Raw genomic sequence first — 24,396 nt, 5'->3', positions numbered from 1 at the left:
CGAATTCGACAATATGAGAGTGTCAGACTCAGAAGATGGGAAGCAATGTACTTGTGGGGAAAGCTCGCAGCAGCCGACATCGTCTGACTCCGTAGAGCTATTGTTTGACGCCATGAAGAACGACAATTGGCACGAAGCCATAGAAATTCTTTCGAGGACAACTTTTAGCTTTTAGCGCCTATGGACTGGTGCTATCTATCAAGTGAGGATTTGCGTGATCATAAAGAGAACGTGGCCGTCTACAAGACCAATCCAGCCATTGAAAGCAAACGTCTAAATGATCTAGTTCTAGCTGAGCGAAGTAGGGGGCGGCAGCTTTCCCACGTGTCAAGTAAAGATTTGCTATTTCCTGTTACCAGAGAAGGGGAGGAAAGTACACGGTTTCCAGATGACGAGGATAAGGTCTGCAATCCGCTCATAAAGGCCATTGCTTCCCTTTGTCGGATTGAGTGGGAGAGCATTTGCTGCGACTTACTCGACATCTGTGACTTGGAGGATATTAAACGAGCAAGTAATCAAAGTAGGGTGTGCCTACAAAAAGTTCTCAATTTGTGGGTGATCAGACGCGGGCAGCGTGCAACCGTTGGCAGGCTTCTGAAGGCATGTGAAAGGTCAAAAATTAGCAGAAGTTTTATTGAAAAAGGGTATGAAGACTTTGTCGATTAGGTATTTTAGCCTCCTTTCTGTGTATAAAGAACAAAAACGTTTGTCGATTGAATGTTTTGAATTGTACGTTTTGCATGCTCACATCCGGGCATTTGATTTCATTTTCTACTTCCTCTACTCAGTTCCTGCGGCTCGTCTGTGCTCGCTTTGGACGCCCCAAATGTCTGCAGAACCATCTCTAACTCTCAGAGCAAGCGGACCTGATTTTAGGCTAGCAGAACACCGAGAAGCACTTCAACACTACCTTAGTTCCCAAACGGAGGCAAAGGCTTGTCTTGCCCGCGTCTCAGAAGATGGAACAGCCATCGTCACATTGACGGGTTCTTCAGGTAAGGTCCTAAACCCAGAAGTGAAACAGAAAGTAATTCCCATGCTTACCCACGCTGTGTACATAGCTCCGAGAACGTCGCAGTCTCTCGCTCAGAAACACCACAATCTAAAAGGCCACACTCTTTACTTTTCCCCGACGCTTTCTTACGATCGTGCACCCGACAAATCGCGACCACGTCATGGAGCAGGCTTGGGCCGCGGTCGCGGAAGGGGGGCCGTGAGGGTCAAGGGTGATTGGAGAGGGGAAAAAATATTTCCGCTCGGTCGCGGTGCGGCGAGAAAAGAAACCGAAAACGGTTTTATCTTGACCCACCGTGGCTCGACGTCGACGACTTCGGGGGGATACAGTTCCCTTTCAGATTTTGTGCCGGATACACATTGGTCCGAGTCTCCTTCATATCATTCTCTTCCTTGCCTGGGATTTGCCGATGGTAATGCTGAACGTGAAATTGATTTTCCTTCGAATGTGGATACGGATGGTTGTGCTGACACTTCGTTGTCTCTTGATACTAGTTTCCTGCATGGTCCTCCCTATCCGAGCGAGACGTGCGTTCGTGTTTTTGGTCTTCCTTCGAATGCTGATCCGGTGAAAGTGGAAGCGATGGTTAAAAAGGAAGCTTCTCAAGGAAAGTCTGCCGGCGTCACAGTGAAGTTCATCAGTTCTGAAAAATCTGATGACGACTCTCTGACGGCTCGGCTTCAACTGTCAGATGCCAAAGGTGAGTGTCATTTTTCTACATGTATTAGGGGCTATTCATACTATGCTTCCTTAGGAGTCTTCACGCTTTGGAAAAAGCGGCATGTGCCTAAGATGACGTACGAAGACAAACCGATTACGTTTGATGTTGAATACGAAGAATCGTACGAAGAGGATCGTTTTCTCATCGATAACGTTCCTCGCGACGGCCTGTGCTTAGATGCAACGCGTGCAGCGCTTAAAATGCATCTCGAAAGCGTAGATGTTCTCAATGACAAATCCATACTTGGCCTTTGTTTTGTTGACAGCGAAAGAAACGGTGTAGTTGCATTTTTGGATGACTTCGTTGTCGGTAGGTTAAGTATATGTATTATTGTACTGGGAACTAATTCCGTGTTTTAGACGACGATTTAGTGAAAGAGCTGAATTCCAACGGACAGCACTTTGAAAGGAAGGACGACGAGTTTGTTCAGCTTCAATTCAGTCTTATCCCAAAGCCCCGTACTGTGATGGTGACTGCTAGTGGCATTGGAAACACTATTAATAAGGGAATGATTCGTAACTATTTTCACAATCAACTTGCATCGTTATCCGGATCTCCATTATTTGTGGAAGAAATATCAACGAATGAGGCTGATAAAGCTATTGTAAAATTGAGGCGAATAAGTGGTAATTTTATTGCCTTTGAGATTTCTCATTTAAATTTCTTCTCATAGATGCAGAAGCGGTTTTAAAAATTAGCGAGTTACCTCTTATCAGTAACAGTCGTGTGACTATTGTTCAGCATTCGTATCTCCCAACATCATTTACAGCCGCTGATTTGCCTTCTGAAGCACACGTTCCCGAGCCAGAAATATCAGACTTCGAAATCGTTTTCAGTTCTCCGCGAATTAACAAACACATCATTGATTTTATTCTTTCAGATCCGAATACGCGGTGGTATCGCTCATTGCAGCAAGTGGGGCTTTTCAAATGGGATCCAGACACCGAGACCATAGCGTTTACTTGCTCCTCGGCGTCAGTAAACGTATCAGAATCCGAGTGGAAAAGTTCAACCGAAAACAAATTCGACGACCTTTACTTTCAATTCTCGATTCAACGACTCGAAATCTCAGAAGACGAAGACCTGTGGAAGAAAACGTTGACCATGGCTGAAAACGAGAACAAATTAAGAGGAGACCCCATTCGACTGATTCCACGCCCACAAGAGAATACAATACGTTTCGTTGGAGAGAAACACATCGCTGAAGACATCCACATGCGCTGTGCTAGCGAACTCAGCGCCTGGGTGCACGAAAAGAGAAAGAACGAAGAGGAAATAACGGAGACGTTGCGATGTCCTACAGACGATCATCTCACGCTTCTCAAATCCACTCCGCAATACAAATCGCTGGAAGACAGCTTGGGTGTGAAGGACGACGCAACCCCTGGACATATCACAATAACGGGACCGGCGTACTTGGTGCACGGCGGTAAGGAGAGCATGAAAGACGTACTCGATAGCATGAGGGAAAAGTCTCTATCAAAACGCTACTCTCACCTCACGGGCTTTTTCTTATCTGACGTTGGATTCAGTCAACTTTCGAATGCCCTTTTGGAAGCGAGAGTTCCGGCTGTCGTCCTAAGGCATAGAGATGATGACTATGAGGACGTCGAGCGCCGGAGCGTTCGCGTTCTGACGTTTGCTGAAGACTTTGATACGGTGACTCGACTCATTGCCAACACTTTTCAAACGCGGCATATTCGGCGGAGAGACGAGGCTACCTCTCGCTACCTTCGATCGTCTGAAGCTAGCGAATTCTTGAAGCAACTTTGCAGTGAATTGTCTGTTGTTTCTTCGTTTGCTGACGACGAGATCGTTCTCACCGGTCCTATCGGTAGTGTCTCGAAGGCGCATGACGATTATTGCCAGTTTCTCCTCGATAACGTTATCTACGAAAGAAAATGTAAGGTTCGTGGAAATTACGCTTTTCAGTACCTGAAGAAGTTCTGTCAGAAGCGAATCGATTCCATTGTATCGAGACTGAAGAGTCACAGCGCGGAGATTTCTCTTCGTCGCTCCGGTAAGCGACATTACGTTGTCCGAAGAGTGACGCGGAACGGCAGGGAAGCCGTCGACGCGGAAATAATGAAACTCCTTCGCACGTTGCACTACGCACAGGACGAATTCAAAAAACACGGCCTGGACAAATATCTCAAAACAGACGGCTTCCAGCAGACGAAACAATTCATCGAAGGAAAAAATGACGTCATGTTGTTCTTTGGTGACGAATGGGAAGACGATGGAGAGGAAGAAGAAGAATGGGAAGACGAGGAAGGAGGCGAAGTAGAAGAAGAAGAGACGTTGCCTTTTGATTCTAGTTCCGTCTCACTTGGCTCCTTTGTCAGAAACAAGGGTAGTCACTCACTCACAATCGGCTTATTCAAAGGAGACCTCTGCAAGCACCGAGTCGACTCTATCGTCAATGCGGCTAATGAGGATCTCCATCACATTGGCGGCCTTGCAGCTCACATACTCGAGTGTGCCGGTCACGGAATTCAAGCAGAAAGCAAGGACATTGTGTCGACGATGCCTGGTCGTCGTTTGCCAACTGGCAAGGCAGTTGCTACCAGTTCCGGACGTCTAACTACAACCAAACACATTATCCATGCTGTGGGGCCTCGTTGGCCTTATGGAAAAAGTAGGTTAAGTGAAGAGGTTGCGGTTACGCGGAACCTTCTTCGAGACGCCGTCTGTTCGTGTCTCGAGGTTGCTAGTGGATTGAAGTTGAAGAGCATTGCCTTTCCCGCTATTAGTTCTGGCATTTTTAGTTGCCCTAGCGACGTCGTCGCCGAGAATATGGTAAAGGGTGTAGACGCGTTTTTCGCTGCGAATCCCACGTCGTCCGTGCGACGAGTCGATTTCATTATGCGTAGTTCGGATGAGGATAATATTCGCTGTTTTGGGGATGAACTCAAGAGGAAGTTCGGGCCGCCACCGCCCGTTTATCGTCCGTATCGTCCGAAACCGGCCATTCGTTCTTCGAAAGTGGCGGAAAAATTTAGCAGTGAAGTAGTGCCAGTGAGAGAACGCGCGTCCGTTCGCTCGAAGCAGTTCGAAGTCGTCGTTCGAAGTGGCGACATCACGGCAGAAAAAGTAGAGATATAAGTATATAGGACAGTGTATATGTTTTGATTTTTCATTAGGTTGATGCTATTGTCAATTCTACCAACAAAGGCCTTGACTTGGATTCGGGACAGGCTTCGAAGGCAATAAGTCGTGCTGCTGGGCCTGGACTTCAAAGGGAATGCAGTCAGATTGTTGGGAATAAAGGTTCGCTAAAGCCAGGGTACGTCTACGTAACGTCAGGGTGTAATCTTCCGTCATCGCACGTTTTTCATCTTTTATGTCCTAAATCTTCTAAGGTATTTCGTCTATTTCGTCTTGCTCTTTGTTGAGTGTTTTTTTTTTTTGAATTTTTAGGATTTACCCGCTGCTGTCATTCGGTGTCTGAAGAAAGCGGACAAACGGAATTTGTCATCTATAGCATTTCCGGCACTTGGGACCGGAAATCTTGGCATTGCGGATGACAAAGCAGCCGACGCTTTATTTTCGGGAATAGAGAAATTCCGCACTGGTAACCCGAAGTCATCCGTAAAATCCGTCTCCGTCGTCATATTCGACAAAACAAAATTACAAGCATTTCAAACGATGCGTCGAAAGTACTTCGTCAGCGAAAGCACGGAATCTAGTGCCGCCTTAGACCGGTTCGTCCAATCGGCATCCTCGCCAATGGAAGATCCTCCCACGACCACCACGACCACTGATGAGGCTACCCTGTCGAACGGCTGTCGTATAAAAATCGAAATGGGTAACGTCGTCGCCGACACGACAGATGCGATCGTCGCTTCTCAAGGCGTCGTTCTTTCTTCTGTTCTTCAAGCCGATCTCACGCTTCAGCAGTCTTGGAAAACCAAGTCCGGGGGAAAGTTGCACTCCGACGTCGTTGAATTACCTGCGACTCAATTAAATTGTCAGTCGGTGTACGTCATCAGACCGACCTCCTACAACAACGATATGAGTGACGCAGCCAATGCGCAGAACATTAGCAGCGTTGTCGAAAAGTGTCTTGCTATGGCAGATGCCGCGGGATTTTCTTCCATATCCATTCCCACGATAGGAACGGGCAAACTTGGCTATTCGAATTCGCTGAGCTGCAACGCTATACTTGATGCAGCTAAGGCTTTCGCTTCTCAACACGCCTACCCGTCTTTGTCCTTGATCAAGATATCCGTATTTGATGCTCCCCGTGTCAGTGACTTTGAGAAAGAATTGCAACGTCAGTTTCCGACAGCTTCGAAACCCGGCGTTTTCCGACGAGCTTGGGGCAGCGTCAAGTCGGCATTTGGTTACGTTGCTGATAAGGCAGCAGCGGCAGTGCCGACTCTCAAAGCGCGGAAAAAAGTCGCGAATTACTCGGCTAAAGAACCGGACTCGGTTTCCGTTATGATTGTCGGCGATTCCGACGCGGCGTGTGGAACGGCGCTCGCGAGTTTGAAACGCGCAATCTTTGAAAATTGCACTAAGCGGCAGTTTGAAGGAGAACTACCTAAGGAACTAGACGCGAAAATTTTAGAGAAGATTGCAGCCGAAAGGGGCGTTGCTCTGTCGACTCAGGCTGTGGGCGAAAAAACGTGCATCTTTCTAGAGGGTCAGGTAAATGACGTTCACGAAGGACTTATTCAACTAGGAACTGTTCTCTCTGAAATGATCAAGCAGGAGCACGAAGAATTTGAAACGGAAGCTATTTGCTCCAAAGTCACGTGGACTTGGGAGGACGACAAGAACGCTCCTGTGGCGTATGGGCGAAAAGACATTCGAAAAATAGAAGAGGCCTTCCAGCACAAGGAGACGTCAGTGAAATTAAAGCTCGGAGGGACAGATTACCTTTTGGATCTAAAAGCGATGCAACAGGTTAGCATGTCTACTCAAAAGGTTAGAAAAATCGACAGGCAGTTGATCGAGACAATTGGTATGGTAGTCTAGTTTCTATAGAGAGAAAATGAATTATTTTTTTATTTAGGGTCTAAGAATTTCACCGCTTCTGCTGTGCCTGCTTCTTGGACGTGCCAAACTGTCAGCGATCCTGTGAAACGAATTCCGCTTGGCCCTCAAAGCGCAGAATTTCGTCAAGTTTCTCAGGCGTTTTCTTCCACTCTTGGTGGAAAACTGACCAATGTTGTCTGCATTGAACGCGTCGAGAACGTAGCCTTATACCAAAAGTACATCCACGAAAGAGAAACTTTGGCAGAGAAACGAAAGGCGGAGATAGCGAAAGGCAAGGCCACTTTAGAGCGCAAACTTTTTCATGGCACTTCTTCAGATTCTGTGGAGCAGATCATCGCTCATGGGTTCAACCGAAGTTTTGCGGGAAAAGCAGCTGGTATTTGTATATGTCCCGCTAAGTGAAATTTTATTCCTTTCTGTTTGAATCTTTTAGGTAGAGCTTTTGGTGGTGGTGTGTACTTTGCCCATTCTTCATCCACGTCTCATCACTACACTAAAGTTAACGGTACTGGAAACCGTACGATGTTCTATTGCTATGTCTTGATGGGACTGACTATTGTTGGGACTCCAACAATGGTAGAACCTCCCCTCATTCAAGCGTCCTCAAGCAAAGTTGACAGGTATGATTCTACTGTCAATTCGACATCCAATCCTACCATTTTTGTGAGTTGCTATCGCGACAACATGGCCTACCCGGCGTACATTATTACATTCAAGTAATCTCTCACCTCATCAGTTCTTTTCTTCTACTTCTAGTATTAACTTTTGAGCTATTTTTACAAAATGTTTGTTGTAGCCCTGATTTATTGCTGAACTAACTACCAGTAGTACTGTATTGTAGATGTTTGTTTGTATGAGTTTGCTAGTTTGCATGCCAGTTTGCATGTGGTTTTCCAACGTTAACGCGCTTTACCAGTGATCTTGGATTCGTAGCCCTGGATTCGTAGAGATCTTGCCTCGTGCGAATGCTCGAAACAACGTTTCATGCTGCCAAGCGTCCAAGTACACAGCCTGTCGTCAAGGCGGGACCCCGCAAGAAGACCAACTCATTCTCACGGATCTACGGAAGCTCGCGACTGATCCTTACAGGCTTTATCGATGTTCCAGCGCTCTTCTACACTCGCCGGGCACATTCTCAGTGATCGTCGTCGCGTGAAACGTCGTGGGCGAAAGTCGAGGAGCCTTGGTAAGCACGCGTTGAGAACGATAACCTCAACCGTCAGCCTTCGCGTAGCTACTTGCAGAATGAGATAGTGTATAAAGCGCGACCCTTTTTTGCCTGAGTGCCAATAGCGTGTCCTAGTATGGGCCCCTCGGCTTCGCGTACAGGAGGGATCGTGATAGAAAGACTCATCGCAAATCTATCGCTAATTATGAATCCCACTGATGCTACTATTTATCCTAATGAAGAAGCCTCAGGGACTAGACTTATTCTTTCTCTAGCACTGATCAGATACGTAAGAAAAGGTGTAGAAAAGCTCCTGCAAGCTGTGGAAGTTTGCGTTTGAGACAAAGCCGCAATTGAAGTCAAAAGTACTTTTGACATTCTGCTTAGAAAGCTCTGGCATAACCTTAACTGTCTTTTTTATTTTTTTGGCTAGGGAGATGCTGTGCTGTGAGCCAGAAGCAATGCAAAGAAGCTTCGAGAGAGAAGGCAAAGTCAGTTCATCCAGGAGTCAAGGATCCATAGCAAAAGAGACTAACGCATGCAATATTTTCTACTCCTGCGATTGACGTTGGGGATATGCAATTAGCATGTCATAGGTATACGTATGTACTGCTCCTATTTTTGCTCAAGGTTTTCTTCTAGGGCTTTGGGGTCCTGGGCAAGACCCCTTCATAGAAAAACTGCCTCTCATGGGTCCTGGGCACGACCCTATCAAAAAAACTGCCTGGGGTCCTGGGCATGACCCCTATCAAAAACTGCCCGCGCATGAGACGGTAGACTCTGTGCAATTTTTTTCATTTTATTAAATAAAGTATCTGTCCTCTGCCTTTACATATTGAGCAGTTTTTTCGTGACGGGTCTTGCTCAGGACCCGGAGCAGTTTATGAGGTCTTGCTCAGGACCCATAGGAGCAGTTTTATGAGGTGGGTCATGCTCAGGACCCGGAAGAGCAGTTTATGAGAGAGTAGGTCATGCTCAGGACCTGAACTGCTAAAAACAAAATAAAAACAACAATACAATGTCTTTTTCTAAAAGATTAATAATATAAAAGAGAAGCACAGTCTAAAAGCTTTCTATTTTCAGAGGTCATCACTTCCCATCTGACGCTACAATCGAGAAGGTTTGTAAGATAACGCATTTTTACACACAATTCCTCTAACCTTTCAAACTGGACAAAATCTTCCAATTGGACGTAACAAGAACCCCTCAGAAGTCAACTGAAAGCAAAACGGTTTGAATCAATAATTGCTAATTTGGTAAATTCGTTGACCAGATCATTAGCTGAATATATACAAGCACACTAAAAGCCCTCACTCGCCCTCGATTAAAATTCCAGCACGCGACAAAGATCCCCTCCCCTCCAAAAGGATGCAAGACAAACCTTGAGTATCGTTCTTGTTACAGGCAGCGTTCCTTCTGGGGGGTCCCTTCCTTTTTTCACGAGACCGTACGTTGTCCGGAAAGGCGGGGCAAACTGTCCGATGAGAGGAAGCGCTCTATAGTGCATGTAGCGCTCGGTTGCGTGCGAGTCCTCGCGAGGGGCGCCGGTGTCGCTGCGAACTGGTAATCTCTTAGGAAAAAAACGACGTTAGACGTAAGAGAGTGCAACGAACACTTACATGCGTTTCGACAGGGACACGAAGAGCTCGACGTGCTTTTCTTCACACAGCCCGGATGCTTGCCAACCAGCTAGTTTTCGCGCGCGAAATGCTCCAGGCAAAAATAATTAGAAACGTGAACATATCTTACCCTAGGCGGTAGGGTCGGCTAAAGGGCGAAGCTACGATAATACCGCACCCTGATGAATTTTTAATATCCTATGTATAATTCGTTCAGTAGGATCTCACCGGAGACGTTTTCTACAAACGACTAAGTAACGGCACGCTCTCATGCAACGATCCATGCGACAGCCACGAGGTAAGAGTCATTCCCTGACCGCAAGGCCCGTTCATCTACAAAGGGGAAGACCCTGAACCACGCCCATCTTCCGTTGCCAGTTCCGTTGATAAATGGAGGGACAACATTCGTGATCCCCAATCCGTACTTTAAGCGCAGCCAGGAAAATCGTTCTACATTTGCCTTCTAAGTACGCCCGTCAGAACTGGCTAACGACAGTCTTCCTGACGAAGTAGTGCCTCAAACATATATCAAAGGTACGTACTGTATATACATGTATGAGAGGATACGAAAGATCAGCTGAGACACGAGAACTCATAACAAAGTGCCACGCGCACCTAGTCACTGAGTCATCACCCACTCATTCACTTACTCAACTGAGTCCTCCCCTCCCGTCTTAGATCAGTCTCAAAAGAACGTCAAACTTTGAAATATGGACGGAGGAAGAATCAAAGGGAAGAAACCGGACGAAGCCAACTCTCATCCTCGTAAATTGAAACTTTCAATATCCCTAGCACGCAGACGGGCGGGCGGGCGGACTTGCCTTATAAACGCCTAACTATATATAGGACCCTAATCTCTCGTTTCAGTACCGTTTAGCACGCAACCCCTCTGGAAGTTCCTCCTAGAGATGCTCAATGACAAATATCGCTATGGAAACATCATCGCCTGGACGGGCAACGGTACCGAGTTCAAATTACGGGATCACCAGGGCGCGGCCAGGGAGTGGGGGAAACGGCGTAACCGGGCCAACATGACGTACGAGAAAATGAGTCGCGCTCTGCGCTACTACTACAAGAAGAATATTCTGAGGAAGGTCGCCGGGAAGAAATTCGTTTATAGGTTCGTGAATCCTGACGAGTTTGAAAGTGCTAATGATGAGAGGATCAAGTATGCGGAAAGCGATGATCAATCGGAGCCCGCCGACGTGCCTCCTCCTCAATTTTTGGCTTACCCGAAAGTTGGCGATGGTTTTCAAAATTTGACGTTCGAAAGTGTGCCAAGCTACCACAGTTGGATATCGTGGGGTGAAGCTCCACTAGCCATGAATGGCTGATAGACTGAGTTGTGAAGGATTTATTCAGTGAATTCCGTCTGGCATTTCTAAATTATTAGTTTAGATGGCGTTATTATTTAACTATAAAGCAATACACTTTTACGTATTGGGTTGCTTGTGACAGAGCGCTCAGAAGCCTTACAGAAATGTCCCAAATGAAAACGAAACCTGAAAAGATCATTATAAGATGAGAAAGTCAGCATAAAGAAATATGCCTTGCGTTTTCACCGAGGACTGCTCCGATCGGATCGAGTCACGCATTAGAAAGAATTCTATCACTGATAAGATAGGCGAGACTAAAAAAGGCATCTGGAGATGACTCGGAGTCGGCAGAAATCGTCGCGTTCCCGCTAGCGCCGTAAGTGAAAGCGTATTTGACCTATTTGACCTACCTACGGTGTGCCGACGATGCTCCAGCGCTCTCCCGACCGTTGTCCGAGGAATCGCGGAACCATACGCCGTAGGAATCGCTATTTTTGTCAAGAGAGTGGGAGGTGTGCTCACTGCGCAGCTCGCGTATCTATAGGCCTATGTCCCGAATATTGTTCGGGTCAGCGATGGAGGTACAGCAGGTACAGCAGCCATCCATTTGTTGCAGCTTAGAATACATTGTTTTCTCAGCCTTGCGACTCGGGCAAACCGAAAAAGCGGAAGAAGCGTCATTTTTACCGCGCCCGTAGTCGCGGTGACGCGAAGCGGACCGGACCCGGACCGGGCCCTGGGCCGTCGACGTCCAGCGTGAGTTGCGCACGCTTTATCTTAGCTTCTTTTTCTTTCAAGCGGTGGATTGACTTTTGCAGGATGGATCAATGCGCTGCAGTGGCCGTCAGTCCCAGGCAAAGGCCGGGGCGGACTGCATGCGCATGGATCATCTACGCACTCATGGTGGTTGCGGTGCATCTCCGAGCAGTCCAACTGATGTCAATGAAGAGGGCACTGCAGCCGACGCGGACGTAGAAGCATCTAAGGCTGAAACTTCTATGTCTGCCGCATTTGGCGATGGTTCTGGAACAGTCAGCTCACCGTAAGGAAACGCCTATAATTGCATGCGTCGCGAGTCATTTTTATAGTGAGATTTTTTAGACGGGACGGTGGGCGGCACAAGATCCCCGGAGACGCCGCGGCCATTCGCAGCGCAGCCGACGACGACGCTAGAAAGCGCGCGTTCGGCGATCGATCAAGCGTTCTGAATTCGCCGTACGGCAAGCAGTGGCGTCGCATAGAATTCGCGTCGTAATGGGGATTTTTAGGCGAGTCTTTCTCCAGAGCTCTCAGGCTACGACGGCAGGAGGAATGATCTCACTAGATGTGGGATCCGCTCTTGCAAGCGGTGCTTCGTCGAGAGCAGTGAATTCTCCGTAAAGCAGCAGTACACCGCTGTGTACATCATCATCATAATTTGAACGATTTTTAGGGTAAATACCGTAATTGTGATCGAAGGTCAACAGAGCGTCGGTCTGTTTGGCGCGCTGTTTGGCATAATGCTTGCCATGCTGCTCAGTGCTGCGCTCTTGAAGTTGACCTTGGACTCTGGATGCCAATGAAACATCAACTACGTCCCTTTGTTATGTTGTACAACTTTTATGCATGTAGCCTTTTATAAGGCGCCAGTTGGGTCAAATTGGCTCATAAATGTCTTCTAAGGACATCGGATTTTGTAATGCAGACGCATGTTCGTTTTTGGCCAAAAACTGGCCTGAAGTGTAACTTTTATAAAGTCGTTTTAATTTAACAAGTTTTGTATTGCAACATGAAATCCCCTGGAATCCTTTCACTGCGCACGTCTGTTGACGTTCATAGATGTAGTCTAGAACAAATCCATTTGGAGATGGCTCGATCGGAGTCGGCAGAAAGTAAGTGAACGCGCATTTGACCTACCTATGGTGTTCCGACGATGCTCCAGAGCTCTCGATCCCGACCATTGTCCGAGACGTATATGTATATAGGCCTAAGTAGGCGCGGTTAAACCGCGTAGATGTCCCGAATGTTGTTCGGGTCACGATGGAGGCAGAGACGGGAGAGATGGAGGTACAGCAGCCATCCATTTGTTACCGCTTAGAATAAATTGTTTTCTTAGCATTGCGACTCGGGAAAACCAAAAAAGCGGAAGAAGCGTCGTTTTTACCGTGCCGGTAGACGTGTAAAGCGGACCGGACCCGGACGGGGTCCCGGGCCGTCGACGTTCAGCGTGAGTTACGCACACTTTATCTCAGCTCTTTTTTTTCAAGCGGTAGATTGACTTTTTTTGCAGTATGGATCCACCGATGGATCAACAGATGAATCAAAAGTGTTAGGCCTATATATACGGCCGAAAGTGTTAACCCATGGTGGTCGCGGTGCATCTCCAAGATATACGGATAAAGATGGCACTGCAGCCGCCGGTGACGAGTTACATAAGCTACATATGGTAGAAACTGGTGATGCTAGAACAGAAAAGTAGGGAACTATCTCCTATATATAATGTATTATAATATAATTGCATGCGTCGACTTTTAGGTGCTGTGGGACAGGTGATGCTGCGGCTATTCGAAGCACAGGTGATATATCTCTGGCCGAGGTGTTCGGTGATAGATCAAGCGCTCTGAATTCGTCGTACGGCAGCAGTAGCGTCGCATAGAATGCGCGTCGTAATGGAGATTTTTTAGGGGACTCTTTCTTCAGAATGGAAGAATGAGATTAGATTTGGGATCCGCTCTTGCAAACGGTGCTACGTCGAGAGCGGTGAATTCACCGTAAAGCAGTACACCGCTGCGTAAATCATAAAACTAATTTGAACGATTTTTAGGCTAATTTTGATTGGGAGTCAACAGATAGTGACGACATTTGGTAAAGGCAATGGCAGTTTCATTGTTATGTTTAGCGTGCTGTTTGGCATGCTCGGTGCTGCGCTCTTGAGGTTGATCTTGGGCTCAGGACGCCAGTGAGTGAGATATTGGATTACGTTAGTACATGTTGAAGACTTGGTACTTGAAAACTTGAAATATTGAGGATGCTTAAACATGGGGCAGTCTATTTAATTAAGTGGTAAGTCAAAGTGGCCTAAAGGAATGTACCTTTTATAAAGGACGTACTACTACTAGAACCGTGATCTGATTTTCTGATTTTCTGTTTTTTTGGTCAAAAAAAGCGTAGCCTGTAACTTTTATAAGGACTTGATAATTACTGTATACTCTATTTATTTCGTTACTACCCGAGGTAACGCAAAACTACTGGAAACAGGTGCTGATCAACAGTTAGAACCGTCTCTCTAATAATTAAGACTCTTTGAACGCAGTAGGTTGTGGTACACTTTGCAATGCGGTCTCATTTCCATGGTTCGAACAGAATTTTTGAAGCCCCCATGTGCAGGTAGGGTAGAGTCCGGTAAAGGGGGACACCCCCTAATGGGAGACAGCGTGTTTCCCACGCAGCAAACGCAAAAGAGTTAGGCCAACTGGTCACTTACTCGAAGCCTCGGCGTCCCTGCTTTGTACTCGTGTCGTCGCTAGTTCGATATCAACCGATTCGCCGACGTCAGACCTCCTCGGCGATTCGAAACTTTGGGGCGTGGCAACTAAAAATCGATCACTTTGGTGATGCAGTAAATGTTTGCACAACATTCAAAATTTTTAATTTTCGTGGTCAATTTTAGTACATTTAGGCGCGGGGGATTGGAGTGTCGGTGCTGCAGCATTTACAAATAAAACGTAGCGCTAGTAGTTGGAAAGAACGTATTTCATACCTTTCGTCAAGAAATTTGACCAAAATCTGGCAAAAAAAGCGGGTGTCCCCCTTTAGGGCCCGGGCTAATATCAACTTTCCTGAGTGACATCACTAATTGGCCGTTTTTGGACGAACGCGAAGTCAGATCAAACAGCCGGAGGTCGCAAATTGAAGCTGAATAATGTCTGCGTACGATGTACTTTGTTTCATTTAGATCGACCCCGTAGTTCCGCTGCAGCACGAAGTCAAAGTTGGGTGTCCCCCTTATGGGCTCTCTACCCTACATGCGCAGTGGCAGTTCTATTTCCGGGAAGTACCGTTACCACAAGGTCCGTCGAAGGAAAGCGTCTCGTACACGTATTTAGGCCCCGCATTCAATGCTAGCGACAAGATGTCATTGGTAAGATCTGACTAGGTGTAAATGCCGTGACGTGCCACCGCCAAAGCGTACAGTGTAGCTATAACGTCCATATCTTCGCTATCGTGACTCTTAAGAGCGTTATTTAGACATAGGGCCCTTAGAATTGATTTTGGGTTGACGGACCTGTACGAAGACTAATAATAAATAAATAAACGCCTCTCATATATATAATCTGCTACGTATTTAGGAGGCGCTTGGCTATAATTAGCCTCTGCACTACGCTTCTTCTCATTGGCCCCCTTCACTTCTTCGTCCTTCCTCAGCTCTCAGGAGGCTACAACGACGACTGCATTACAGATAAAGAAAAACTAAACGCTTTGCGTTACGTCCTAGTAAAAACGACAGACCTATTCGACAAGGCAAATATTACGTATTGGCTTGACTTTGGAACCCTATTGGCTGCTACACGCGACGGAGATCTGATTCCGTGGGACCACGACGCCGACATAGGATATATTCTAAAAGACATCAATAGAGTTAGAAAGCTCAAAGGCAGGCTAAAACCAATATAATAATTACGTGGTTAAAATAACTTCATTTTTCCCAAGGTGATGCTAAAGAATTGGGGATTACTCTCAATGGTGGAGCAGCGACGTATCAAAGCGCCAGTATTGATATGTTTCGCTATTCTCCCAGCACTGGTAATAGCGACTCTGAACGAACTTCAGAGCCTATACTCATTTCTGGATTCAAGAGTGATGGAATCTTTCTGAAACGCTATAGACACTGGGAAGCCGTTCCTACGAAATGGATTTTTCCCGTCAGACGAAAAGCCTTTCTCGGCAAAATCATGTCCGTGCCGTCTGACGTCGATGCCGTCTTGAAACACAGATACCCGTTAACGTATCGATTCGGAATTAGATTTCCCTATAGATGGAAATGTTGGATATCAACAGATCGATGATGAACTCTTTTTTGTCGTGTGAGTATGAGACGCCTACACCCGAACCAACGACGTCATGGTGCACGTGCTGGTAGATACTCACACAGATGGCCGCGAAGCTCGAAAAGGGAGATCATCTTACCGTTCCTCTAGACGTTGGCGTCGGAACTCACCACGGAATCCACGTTGGTAACGATGAAGTGATCCATTTTACTAGTCCCGGCCGTTCAAAGGCTAAAAGAACAAGAATCGTTTCGGATACAATCGCGCAATTCGCTTTGGGAAGACCCATTACGATTGTCCCTTACGACTCTTCATGCCGGTCTCGAGAACAAGTCGTCGAGGAGGCTTTGAGGCATCTGAGGGATTCCGAAAGATATCCCGCCTACGACGCCATGGAAAACAACTGCGAGCATTTCGTCAATTTGTGCAAAACTGGAAAGAAAACGTCTTCACAGGCGAGAACCGTAACAAAGTTTCTCACTTTCGGGAGTGTGGCGTATTTTGGATGGTTAGGAATACCGTTCGCCTGGATAGCAAGTAAGGTTTGTTCGTTGATTGGGAATCATTCGTCTTGAACATGTTTTGCCATTTGAGACCTTCAATGTATGTTCCGCTGTTGTACTACTCTTGAGTCGTCAGTGTGTGTGTGTGTGTGTGTGTGTGTGTGTGTGTGTGTGTGTGTTCCTTATCTACTGTGTTTTTAAGGATCTATCCAAATATAACATGTGTGTGTGTGTGTGTGTGTGTGTATGTGTGTGAGTTGTACGTTGAATACCTTCAAAAAGAAATTGGTAATCATTTCAACGCCACTTCGACGACTCATCGTCCTTTTGGTTCTAGCAACTGCTATCACCGCCGCGGCAGACACTAAATTAAATAATTAATCGTTGTATCAATTAATCAGATAGCGATATATGACCACGTTCATAAGAATTCGACTCTTTTGTCTAAATCGTCTTCTGCTTCCTTCGAGATGTTGCAGATTGTCTAAAGACAATCAATACAATAACAGTGCATCACTCAAAAGATTAAAATCATAATTCGGACTTGCTACTTAATCTCCATCTCATTCAGGCTTCCTACACTATACAGTGATTCCATCAATAATACTATTCCTAAGCGACGTTGTGAATCTGCGCCGCGTTGAGCTTGTAACAGACGCCCTTCTTCTGCATCAGATCGCCGTGCACTCCCTCCTCCACGACGCGACCCTTTTCAATCACAAAAATTCGATTTGCTCCTTGAATAAGCATTCTATGACTGATAAGATAGGCGAGACTAAAAAAATGCATTGGAGATGACTCGGAGTCGGCAGAAATCGTCGCGTTCCTACTAGTCTAGCCAAGCGCCGTAAGTGAAAGCGCCTATGACCTATTTGACCTACCTACGGTGTGCTGACGATGCTCCGACCGTTGTCCGACGGATCGCAGAACCATACTGTACGCTCGCGTATCTATGTCCCGAATATTGTTCGGGTCAGCGATGGAGGTACAGCAGGTACAGCAGCCATCCATTTGTTACAGCTTAGATTAATTGTTTTCTCAGCCTTGCGACTCGGGAAAACCGAAAAAGCGGAAGAAGCGTCGTTCTTACCGTGACCGTAGTCGCGGTGACGTGAGTCGGACCGGACCCGGACCGCCGTCGACGTCCAGCGTGAGTTACGCACGCTGTATCTTAGCTCCTTTTTCTTTCAAGCGGTAGATTGACTTCTGCAGAATGGATCAATGCGCTGCAGTCGCCGTCAGCCTCCCCTGGCAGTCCGGGGGGCAGACTGCATGCGTATAGTTGTACATGTGCATTTCTATGGTGGTCGCAGTGCATCTCCAAGCAATCCAGGTGATTTCAATGAAGAGGGCACAGCAGCCGGCGCGGACCTAGAAGCATCAGCTTCGATGTCTGCCGCATTTGGCGATGGAACAGTCAGCTCACCGTAAGGAAACGCCTATAATTGCATGCGTCGAGTCATTTTTATAGTGAGACTTTTAGTCGGGACGGTGGGCGACACAAGATCCCCGGAGACGCCGCGGCTATTCGCAGCGCAGCCGTAAATCCTCAAGCTGAGGCATTCGGCGATAGATCAAGCGCTCTGAATTCGCCGTACGGCAAGCAGTAGCGTCGCATGGAATGCGCGTCGTAATGGGAATTTTTAGGCAAGTCTTTCTCCAGAGCTCTCAGGCTACGGCCACAGGAGGAATGATCTCACTGGATGTGGGATCCGCTCTTGCAAGCGGTGCTTCGTCAAGAGCAGTGAATGCGCCGTAAAGCAGCAGTACACCGCTGTGTAAATCGTAAAAATAATTTGAACGATTTTTAGGTTAGTCGTGATTGGAGGTCAACAGAGAGTGACACCGTTACTCAGTGAATGCAATGGCAGTTCCATTGCTCTGTTTGGCATGCTGTTTGGCATGTTCTGTGCTGCGCTCTTGAAGTTGGCCTTGGGCTCTGGACGCCAATGAAACATCAACGTCCTACTGATAATACGGTACAACAACTTTTTTTAATAAAAAAAGTTGTGTACGGTATAACTTTTATGTATGTAGCCTTTTATAAGGCGCCAGTTGGGTCAAATTGGCCCATAAATGTCTTATAAAGACATTGGAATTTGTAATGCAGACGCATGTTCGTTTTTGGCCAAAAACTGGTCTGAAGTGTAACTTTTATAAAGTCGTTTTAATTTAACAAATTTTGTATCGCAACCCTGGAATCCTTTCACTGCGCACGTCTGTTGACGTTCATAGATGTAGGGAGGGTATGGTGTATGCCAAATTGGTCTATGAAAGTACGAGCGTTAATCCTGCTGAAGTGCAGATTCCTGATTTCTTTTCGGTCAAAACAGTAACTTAATAAAGTCTACATGCTAAATTAACCGCATGTACAGTACTAGTAGAACAGGACGTCTTTTTAGAGACTAGAATAATCGAAGAAGGGGTGGTCCAAAGGTTTGACAAGGAGCATATCAGTGTCAGTGTGTCAACCACGAAAATTGGTATAGCATGTGAGTTGAATTCGAGACTCTTTGAACGAGGTGGTCATTTCCATGGTTCAAACAGAATTTTTATATTCGTGGAGCCTTAGAAACAAGAAGCCACACATGTGCAGGTACATGCGCAGTGGCAGTTTTCCTATTTCCGGGAAGTATCGTTTACCACAAGGTCCGTCGAAGGAAAGCGTCTCGTACATGTATTTAGGCCCCGCATTCAATGCTAGCAACAAGATGCCATTGGTAAGATCTGACTAGGTGTATAAATGCCGTGACGTGCCACCGCCAAAGCGTACAGTGTAGATATAACGTCGATATCTTCGCTATCGTGACTCCTAAGAGCGTTATTTGGAGATAGAGAGGGTCCCTTAGAATTGATTTTGGGATTGACGCGGACCTGTACCAATACTAATATCACCAATAATAAATAAATAAATAAATGAACGCCTCTTATATAATCTCTGCTACTTATTTAGGAGGCGCTTGGCTATAATTAGCCTCTGCACTACGCTTCTTCTCATTGGCCCCCTTCACTTCTTCGTCCTTCCTCAGCTCTCAGGAGGCTACAACGACGACTGCATTACAGATAAAGAAAAACTAAACGCTTTGCGTTACGTCCTAGTAAAAACGACAGACCTATTCGATAAGGCAAATATTACGTATTGGCTTGACTTTGGAACCCTATTGGCTGCTACTCGCGACGGAGATCTGATTCCGTGGGACCACGACGCCGACATAGGATATATTCTAAAAGACATCAATAGAGTTAGAAAGCTCAAAGGCAAGCTAAAACCAATATACTAATTACGTGGTTAAAATAATTTCATTTTCCCCCGAAGGTGATGCTAAAGAATTGGGGATTACTCTCAATGGTGGAGCAGCGACATATCAAAGCGCCAGTATTGATATGTTTCGCTATTCTAATTACATCGCTCCCAGCACTGGTAATGACTCTGAACGAACTTCAGAGCCTATTCTCATTTCTGGATTCAAGAGTGATGGAATCTTTCTGACACGCTATAGACACTGGGAAGCCGTTCCTACGAAATGGATTTTTCCCGTTAGACGAAAAGCCTTTCTCGGCAAAATGATGTCCGTGCCGTCTGACGTTGATGCCGTCTTGAAACACAGATACCCGTTAACGTATCGATTCGGAATTAGATTTCCCTATAGATGGAAATGTTGGATATGATGACTAAGTAAAGGCATGTAGGCTAGCCTGGGAAATACGTCATCGGCAGAGTGCTTCAGTATGACGGTGAACCTTTTCATTCTGCAGAAAGAGTAAGAGAAAATTAGAGACTCTATAACGGTGCAACGTCAAAGCATGTTCGCGCTTCCTACAATATTTTCCTAAGCGACGTTGTGAATCTGCACCTCGTTGAGCTTGTAATAGACGCCCTTCTTCTGCATCAGATTGCCGTACACGCCCTCTTCCACGACGCGACCCTTTTCAATCGCAAAAATTCTATTTGCTCCTTGAATAGTCGACAGGCGATGAGCGATCTCGCGCACGATCCAGAGCCGCTTGAACGATCTGAAGTAAAGAGCGTCAAAATCTTTATATCTAATATACGGAATCCGGGTCTATATGTTGACTATTGATTCTACTAGGCTACACGGCAGGTAATGTCCGGACCAACCGTTTTCACGCCGGATTGACGCGGCTTATTTACCGTGCCTTGCTCAACGTCAAACGACGGAAGAAGCGGATGGAGGAAAACAGGTAGTACTTCAAGCATACTGGGAGGCGGTGATCGCGTGTCTCGGTATTTCTCTTCGCTAATTCCGCTTTGTAAAAGCGTGATGTCACCGTTACCACACAGAGTACATAAGTCAACGTTGACGCGAGACCAATCATCACTCTGGCAGCCTGCACAATGAAGTATCCCCTTGTTCACGTGGCGCTTTTGGCAACTGTAGCCGTACTGCCGCTTCTCTCTCAAGCCATGGCAGCATCTGGCAACGATAAACAAAACAACCCGTGCTGCTGTGCTGCGCAGCCAGGCCGAGATGGGAGAGACGGACGAGACGGACTTCCCGGCCCTCTCGGCCCTCCAGGAGAGCGTGGCCCTCCAGGAGAGCGTGGTCCAGCAGGAATCCCGGGAAAAGAAGGACAGCAAGCGCCAAAAGAAAAATCTGTTAACTCGAACAGCAGCGACAAATTCTATTTGCTGATAACTCCCAAGGACGTCAAGGACCAGACATACGGCGAAAGGGTTCGCTTCTACGAAACTCCTACAATCGGCGCGTCAATTTCTTTTGGCGCAGGCCGAACGAATTACAATCAATTGACGAGAATAACTGTAGCAGAGCCAAATGTGCTCGATGACTCTGCTCAATACATTGTTACAGCAACAATCGCCCATCGCAGTCCCGTGTCAGTGACCGAAGACATGGATTTATTTGTCACCGTGTCCGACGGCCTCTCGGCTGTAGGTTATTTTCTTCCTGATCAAGCAAACAAACATTCGCTTGATATTATGTGGGCGTGTGAGGGACGCAGTGAACGAGTTTTTAATCCAAGATGCACTGTGTTCAAGAGTGCGCAGAAGACGAGGTTCTCACCACTGCATACAGTGAAAATAAAACTCGGTGGTCGTCGTGGAGCGTTTGGAATAGGAGAAACCGTCTCTGATGTGAAAATGATCGCTACCCATCAATATTCTAGCGTTTTGGAACCAGCCAAAGGAGTTTTCTTGGACCTTTACCGTGGTGACACGGGAGAACGCTACATCATCGACTTTATCGAAGTGAGACTCGACAAAGAGACTTAGAGCTGACGTGAGACTGATGGAATCTGACAAAGCAGAATTAGTCGCTGTGACCGTTGGTTTGTGTCTGTATTAGCTGTCTGCATGTGTTGGCAGTGTGCCGTCTTTTGTCCTTAGCCTAAATAAATAATCAACACAAAACGCAATTCGAAACGCCCGCGATTATACCTCGTTTTATGCTTTCAAGAAGGAAACGGGTCAGTTCACAGCAGAGTCATATAGGGGAAGACTGTTTTCACAGCAGAATCAAGCTCATCAACGAGATACAGACAAACCTGGCTGGTGCGTCTCCTAGTCTGTGACAAATCGTTTGAAACATGTCCATCTGTCCAGCAAGGGGCCCCACACACACCACGCGAAAGCCGGCGCAGGCCACTTCGTTCTCATCGGATGGAGGAGTTGAACGACATCGCGCGGACACGCAACTGACTGAGGAAAGCGGTTGAGAATGGTAAGGGTAAGAACCCTTGCCACGAAAAGTCCCGGAGCACAGTCAACGCGGCACTCGACGCTCCGGTTCGACTGAGACGCTATACAAGCAAGCACCCCTGTCTGCAGTCATTTTTAGTGACTCTAGATCAGCGGGAGTCAGTAGACTGCAGGCCGTTACGCAACCACTGAGCACAGATTCTACTGAATAAATTCTAAATCGCATAGGGACAAGACGTGCTTGCTTCTCGCTCTGTTTGAGAAAGGAGCTGAAAATCTATCTCGAATACTTTCCCCTTGCGCTCTTATGCTCTTTTTGGACGGTCATCTTAGCGAGAAAGAGTCTTTTACACACTACACGCTGTGCTACCAGATCAATAAGTCCTACATTTGCTGCTGCTGCACGATTCGAACCCGGGGCCGTACGTCGCGGCGACGTTTGGCTGTTCGACAGGACTGTTTATAATTGATTGGCATTCTGATTTGGATAATCAATTACTGCTGTCAGGAAAGAGGGAGGCGTTCTGCGAACGTCAAATTCGTCAAATCTCGTTAAAACAGCGAGGGAGGTACTTCAAGTACTCCAGATGTTCGTTATAACACGTCAATATGATTGACAGCGTGGGTTCGGTAGCATTCTGGGTGGTAAAGCCAAAGGTCATTGCAACAGTGGTCGGGCTCGCCGAATAGCGGCTACGAGTCCAAGAGACACAAGAAATCTAATATTTATCGAGTCAAGTGCTACAGGGACGAGATGTCGTTCGATATCACGTGCACTAATTAGATGCGTGTGGGTTCAAATTCAAATAGCGTCTAGGCAGCGCCTAGTCATCGCCCCCCTCTTACAATGGATAGCTGGTTGGAAACGAAGCGACCTCCTCTGAAAGTGGTGATACATCAAAGCGAACTGGGAGTAATCCGCAGCTGCGTGTTAGACTACCCCGACTGCGAAACGGGTGGCGACCTGTTTGGCCTGTGGTCGAAGGACAACACGGTCAACGTCCTATTCGTCCTCGGTCCCGGCAAGAACAGTCGGCGAACTACGACGTCGTTCTTCCAAAACTCGAGCTATCTGAAGCGCGCTGGGGAGTGTCTCGTACACAAGCTCGGTTTGTGTCACATAGGCGAATGGCACTCTCATCACACGCTTGACCTTGCCTATCCCAGCAGTGGCGATCAACGGACGGTCGAGAGAAATATGCCGACTTATGGCTGGAAAAGATTTTTGGTTTTCATAGCCAACATTGATAGAGGGAGAGGATACTCCGATTATTCGTTCCGGCAAACGCCCCAGAGAGAAACGGGACTAGGCTGCTTTCTCTTTGAATCCGGTGGCAAGTCATCGATGCTTCCTATGATGACTGGCTCGTTCAAACCCATACCAGGACAAAGTCCCTATCGAAAAATGGTCAATGGCGTGCACAAACTGGGAAACATTGTCTATGACATGACGGAACGAGATCACTGGAGCGACTGTAGTCTTGCTGACGCACAAACCAAAAAAGAATCTTCCTATTATGAGACAGACGGTGGCTCCTACCGTCTCGTTCCTGTTTTCAAAGACAGTAGTAGTAGTTCTGTTGCCAGCAGTGGTAGTTATAGTTACTCTGGGAGCAGCAGATCAAAGCCAAAGCCAATGAAGGCATTGCCAACTGCTCATTCGAGTGTTCCAGTGTATAACAGCACCAGATACATCCCAACTGCTGAAGTGTCAAACTACAAAGGAACGTCATCCTCAATTTCCTTGAGACGTAGTAACAGTTATGGCAGCCTCGAGAGCCTTCCTCGCAGTGATGAGACAAAATTCACCAATGCACAGCCTTCTCGACGTTATGGTACACCGCAAACTCAAAGAAAACGGCCTGCATCTAATAGCAAAAAGTCTTTTTGGGACCAATTAGACCGCACCCAGAGGGAAACATTAGAATTTATTCAGAAACAGATTACAGATAGTCAACTAGTAAAGGAGCGGGACCTCGTATGCATTCCTTTTGCTTGTCGTGTTCCAGGCGAAACAGGTGTGTTCGTTCATTGCAGGGTGGTCTGCAAAGATAAAGATAAATTTGGAAGAAAGAGTTCTCTGCTTTTGTTCATTGGAGCGGCAGCAAAAGATCCAGTCGAAATCGATTTCACAAAAGACTGCAAGAAGAAAATAGTGGAAGAGATAAAAAAAACGTCAGTAAAGCCATTTTAATCTCGTTTCATTGTTACAGTAACCCGTGGACTATGATTGACTAAATGCATGCTTGTTAGCTTCTTTGATCTTATTGCCGTCAAACGTTTAACCGTTTATTGATAGTTCTCAAAGTACCGTCAATAAACGCTTGAAGAAAAATTATTTGC

General features: G+C 46.6%; 6 protein-coding genes and 4 long non-coding RNA genes across 20 annotated transcripts; 6 read left to right on the top strand and 4 right to left on the bottom strand.

The window, feature by feature from the left end:
* Positions 1-612: 612 nt before the first annotated feature.
* LOC136193007 (uncharacterized) lies at positions 613-1,173 on the bottom strand. The gene is made up of 2 exons (XR_010671279.1): positions 749-1,173; positions 613-683 (listed from the first exon to the last, which is right to left on the bottom strand). It is a non-coding gene; the product is annotated as an uncharacterized lncRNA (long non-coding RNA).
* On the top strand, positions 780-8,739 carry LOC136192997 (protein mono-ADP-ribosyltransferase PARP14-like). Of its 2 annotated transcripts, XM_065981783.1 has the most exons (12): positions 780-995; positions 1,062-1,715; positions 1,770-2,045; positions 2,096-2,362; positions 2,410-4,829; positions 4,880-5,098; positions 5,157-6,705; positions 6,757-7,011; positions 7,057-7,116; positions 7,174-7,926; positions 8,184-8,273; positions 8,342-8,739. In XM_065981783.1, exons 1-10 carry the CDS (start codon positions 827-829, stop codon positions 7,458-7,460), a joined length of 6,156 nt encoding a protein of 2,051 aa, XP_065837855.1. In that variant the 5' UTR covers positions 780-826; the 3' UTR covers positions 7,461-7,926; positions 8,184-8,273; positions 8,342-8,739. The 2 variants fall into 2 exon arrangements, with proteins under 2 accessions (XP_065837855.1, XP_065837854.1); XM_065981782.1 differs by having other exon boundaries at positions 6,757-7,116.
* Positions 8,693-11,386, bottom strand: LOC136193005 (uncharacterized). Of its 5 annotated transcripts, XR_010671276.1 has the most exons (6): positions 11,254-11,386; positions 11,077-11,157; positions 10,957-11,029; positions 9,290-10,908; positions 9,069-9,125; positions 8,693-9,014 (listed from the first exon to the last, which is right to left on the bottom strand). It is a non-coding gene; the product is annotated as an uncharacterized lncRNA (long non-coding RNA). The 5 variants fall into 5 exon arrangements; XR_010671274.1 differs by having other exon boundaries at positions 9,069-10,908; XR_010671275.1 differs by having other exon boundaries at positions 8,693-9,125.
* A 17-nt stretch (positions 11,387-11,403) lies between these two features.
* On the top strand, positions 11,404-12,596 carry LOC136193003 (uncharacterized). Its single transcript, XM_065981795.1, has 6 exons — positions 11,404-11,433; positions 11,483-11,599; positions 11,662-11,885; positions 11,945-12,058; positions 12,112-12,219; positions 12,276-12,596. Exons 1-6 carry the CDS (start codon positions 11,419-11,421, stop codon positions 12,403-12,405), a joined length of 708 nt encoding a protein of 235 aa, XP_065837867.1. The 5' UTR covers positions 11,404-11,418; the 3' UTR covers positions 12,406-12,596.
* Positions 12,597-12,849: 253 nt separating this feature from the next.
* Positions 12,850-16,608, top strand: LOC136192675 (uncharacterized). The gene is made up of 9 exons (XM_065981358.1): positions 12,850-12,889; positions 12,939-13,049; positions 13,113-13,297; positions 13,358-13,453; positions 13,507-13,593; positions 13,647-14,723; positions 14,778-14,963; positions 15,172-15,476; positions 15,533-16,608. Exons 1-6 carry the CDS (start codon positions 12,863-12,865, stop codon positions 13,783-13,785), a joined length of 645 nt encoding a protein of 214 aa, XP_065837430.1. The 5' UTR covers positions 12,850-12,862; the 3' UTR covers positions 13,786-14,723; positions 14,778-14,963; positions 15,172-15,476; positions 15,533-16,608.
* LOC136192676 (uncharacterized) lies at positions 13,984-17,339 on the bottom strand. Of its 3 annotated transcripts, none has more exons than XR_010671206.1 (6): positions 17,255-17,339; positions 16,793-17,148; positions 16,646-16,737; positions 16,352-16,466; positions 15,504-16,302; positions 13,984-15,442 (listed from the first exon to the last, which is right to left on the bottom strand). It is a non-coding gene; the product is annotated as an uncharacterized lncRNA (long non-coding RNA). The 3 variants fall into 3 exon arrangements; XR_010671205.1 differs by lacking the exon at positions 17,255-17,339 and having other exon boundaries at positions 16,793-16,857; positions 16,918-17,204; XR_010671204.1 differs by lacking the exon at positions 17,255-17,339 and having other exon boundaries at positions 16,793-17,204.
* Positions 17,340-17,345: 6 nt separating this feature from the next.
* Positions 17,346-18,577, top strand: LOC136192674 (uncharacterized). Its single transcript, XM_065981357.1, has 6 exons — positions 17,346-17,367; positions 17,416-17,523; positions 17,586-17,800; positions 17,857-17,967; positions 18,021-18,128; positions 18,185-18,577. The coding sequence occupies exons 1-6, from the start codon at positions 17,353-17,355 to the stop codon at positions 18,324-18,326; spliced, it is 699 nt and encodes a 232-aa protein (XP_065837429.1). The 5' UTR covers positions 17,346-17,352; the 3' UTR covers positions 18,327-18,577.
* Positions 18,578-18,986: 409 nt separating this feature from the next.
* LOC136193216 (uncharacterized) lies at positions 18,987-21,765 on the top strand. Its single transcript, XM_065982061.1, has 3 exons — positions 18,987-19,093; positions 19,327-19,631; positions 19,690-21,765. Exons 1-3 carry the CDS (start codon positions 19,071-19,073, stop codon positions 20,040-20,042), a joined length of 681 nt encoding a protein of 226 aa, XP_065838133.1. The 5' UTR covers positions 18,987-19,070; the 3' UTR covers positions 20,043-21,765.
* LOC136193218 (uncharacterized) lies at positions 19,006-22,498 on the bottom strand. 4 transcript variants are annotated; one of them, XR_010671291.1, is made up of 7 exons: positions 22,442-22,498; positions 21,793-22,381; positions 20,527-21,742; positions 20,195-20,387; positions 20,070-20,123; positions 19,659-20,017; positions 19,006-19,597 (listed from the first exon to the last, which is right to left on the bottom strand). It is a non-coding gene; the product is annotated as an uncharacterized lncRNA (long non-coding RNA). The 4 variants fall into 4 exon arrangements; XR_010671292.1 differs by having other exon boundaries at positions 20,195-21,742; positions 21,793-21,920; positions 21,977-22,381; XR_010671289.1 differs by having other exon boundaries at positions 20,195-21,742.
* A 225-nt stretch (positions 22,499-22,723) lies between these two features.
* LOC136193207 (uncharacterized) lies at positions 22,724-24,388 on the top strand. The gene has a single exon (XM_065982053.1). It carries the CDS (start codon positions 22,901-22,903, stop codon positions 24,245-24,247), a length of 1,347 nt encoding a protein of 448 aa, XP_065838125.1. The 5' UTR covers positions 22,724-22,900; the 3' UTR covers positions 24,248-24,388.
* The last annotated feature ends 8 nt before the right edge of the window (positions 24,389-24,396 follow it).

This window comes from Oscarella lobularis, chromosome 11 (assembly GCF_947507565.1).
Source record: "Oscarella lobularis chromosome 11, ooOscLobu1.1, whole genome shotgun sequence".
Taxonomy (NCBI): Eukaryota; Metazoa; Porifera; class Homoscleromorpha; order Homosclerophorida; family Oscarellidae; genus Oscarella; species Oscarella lobularis.
This window is presented reverse-complemented; position numbering and strand designations above follow the sequence as displayed.